Genomic DNA, 2,085 nt, shown 5'->3' with positions numbered 1-2,085 from the left:
GTAATAAATAATTATGGTATCCTTTTATAAACCTGCGGTAGAAGCTGCTGCTGTGGTACACACACACACACACACACATGATTGCATTACCAGCATTTCAATACGTCCTTGCTGCCTAACATAAGAAGCTTGTTATAGAATCAATTCCTAAACTTTACCTTTAGTGTACACAGCTAGATCTTTTCAGTAAGAGACTCACAGATTAAGGTTAAAACATCTTTGGGAAAATTTAATGTATACAATTGCTATCAGCAGAAATATTTTCTAAAGGCGTGTTTTACATCCTTGTTTTTCAGGCTGTAAATTACAGGATTAAACATTGGAATTAAAGTATTATACAATATAGAAATAACTTTGTTTATATCTATTGATTGCATGGATGGTGGTCTAATGTATACACATATCACAGTCAAATAGAACAGACATACAACTGTGAGGTGAGAAGAGCAGGTAGAGAAGGCTTTACGTCTCCCCTCTGTGGAACGGATCCTCAGGATGGTGGAGATGATGTACACATAAGATGTGAGGGTGCAGATAAAGGATGGACAAGCTACAAGTACGCTCAAAATATAAACTACACATTGAAGAGATGAGGTACTGCTGCAAGAAAGCTTTAGCAATGCTGAGAAATCACAGAAGAAATGGTTAATCTCATTGAGTCCACAAAAAGAGAACTGAAGTATAAAAATATAATAAGATGAAGGTAGCAGAAACCCTAAGATCCATGTTCCTGTACTCATGAGGATACAAACTTTTTGATTCATAATCAAATGGTAAGACAGAGGTTGACATATTGCAATATAGCGATCATAAGCCATGATTGAAAGAATTAAAAATTCAGTGCCAGTCAGAGACAGAAAAATATACATTTGTGTAAAGCATCCGTTCTTTGAAATATGATGAGTCTTTCTTAGAAGGATATCCAGCAGCTTGGGAAGAAAGACTGAGGTGCAAAAGATATCAAGAAAAGACAAGTTACTGAGGAAAAAGTACATAGGGGTTTTCAAGCAAGAGTCCAGGCACACTATGATGATAATAGTTAGATTCCCCATTAGGATGATCAGGTAAATCAATAGAAGCAGAAAGAAAAGAGGTACCTGCAGGTCTGGAAATTCAGGAAACCCCAAAATGATAAATTCTGTCACTGTGGTAAAATTTACCTTTTCCATTGGATTCTCAGTTTTAAACACCAATAAGTCCTTCATTCAGTTTCATGAGTGAGGAGTCTTGTTGGAAAGTCATCAAGTCTTTGGGTTTTGATTGGATTTTAAATTTATCATTCCTATTCAGGTGCTTAATTTCTTACCTTTAATAAAGAGGAGAGTTTACATCATCTGAAATCTGGTAACCCAAATTAAGACCTGAATATTTATTCTTTGCTGTCGGTCCATTTGGGAAATGATCCCAGAAGTTTCATAAGTGAAATGAAGGATGAAACACCTAATTGTGCTTTGAGTGCTTTGTTTCTTAGTGACATTGTAAATGAAGGCAGATAAAGGCCCGAATGTCTCATTCAATCTGTACAATTGAGATTCATATAGTTGAGGCAACATATCAATGGAAATTTCCATTAGCAACCCAGCACATACTCCACTTCTCCATCTTTTTTTATCTGACCTTGCTAGTGTCATCCATATACTTCTGAAGTATGTTCAAAATTTGTGTTATTTTTCTGGCAAGCTGATGGGTCCCAGAGAAACCAATGTTGATGTCTTGGATCACTGAAGAATCCTAAAAGTTGAGAAGAATAGCTGTGCCCAGTAGAGATCATTAATTCATCTCTAGTTATATGCACACATGCAAAATGTTTGATGGTCTTTCCATCACAAATGAGTTCATGGTATACAGTGGTTGAAGATAAATAATTTATATGTATAAATAAAGTGCTGGCAAGGACCTTAGTCTATGCAAGTTTTTCTAAAGAATTGGGGGTTTTTCTCCCAGTGGACTTTCAATAGTAGTAATACATTATAGAAACATAGAAACATAGAAATTGACGGCAAAAAAGGGCCACAGCCCATCGAGTCTGCCCATACCAATGACCCACTCCCCAACTTTTACTCCCCTATAGATCCCACGTGAATA

At 36.3% G+C, this 2,085-nt stretch overlaps 1 protein-coding gene across 1 annotated transcript; it reads right to left on the bottom strand.

Moving 5' to 3' along the window:
• Nucleotides 1–248: 248 nt before the first annotated feature.
• LOC117349714 (olfactory receptor 146-like) lies at nucleotides 249–1,205 on the bottom strand. Its single transcript, XM_033923307.1, has one exon. It carries the CDS (start codon nucleotides 1,203–1,205, stop codon nucleotides 249–251), a length of 957 nt encoding a protein of 318 aa, XP_033779198.1.
• Nucleotides 1,206–2,085: the final 880 nt, after the last annotated feature.

This window comes from Geotrypetes seraphini, chromosome 16 (assembly GCF_902459505.1).
Source record: "Geotrypetes seraphini chromosome 16, aGeoSer1.1, whole genome shotgun sequence".
NCBI lineage: Eukaryota > Metazoa > Chordata > Amphibia > Gymnophiona > Dermophiidae > Geotrypetes > Geotrypetes seraphini.
Note: the sequence above shows the minus strand (reverse complement) of the source record. Positions and strands in the feature narration are given on the sequence as shown.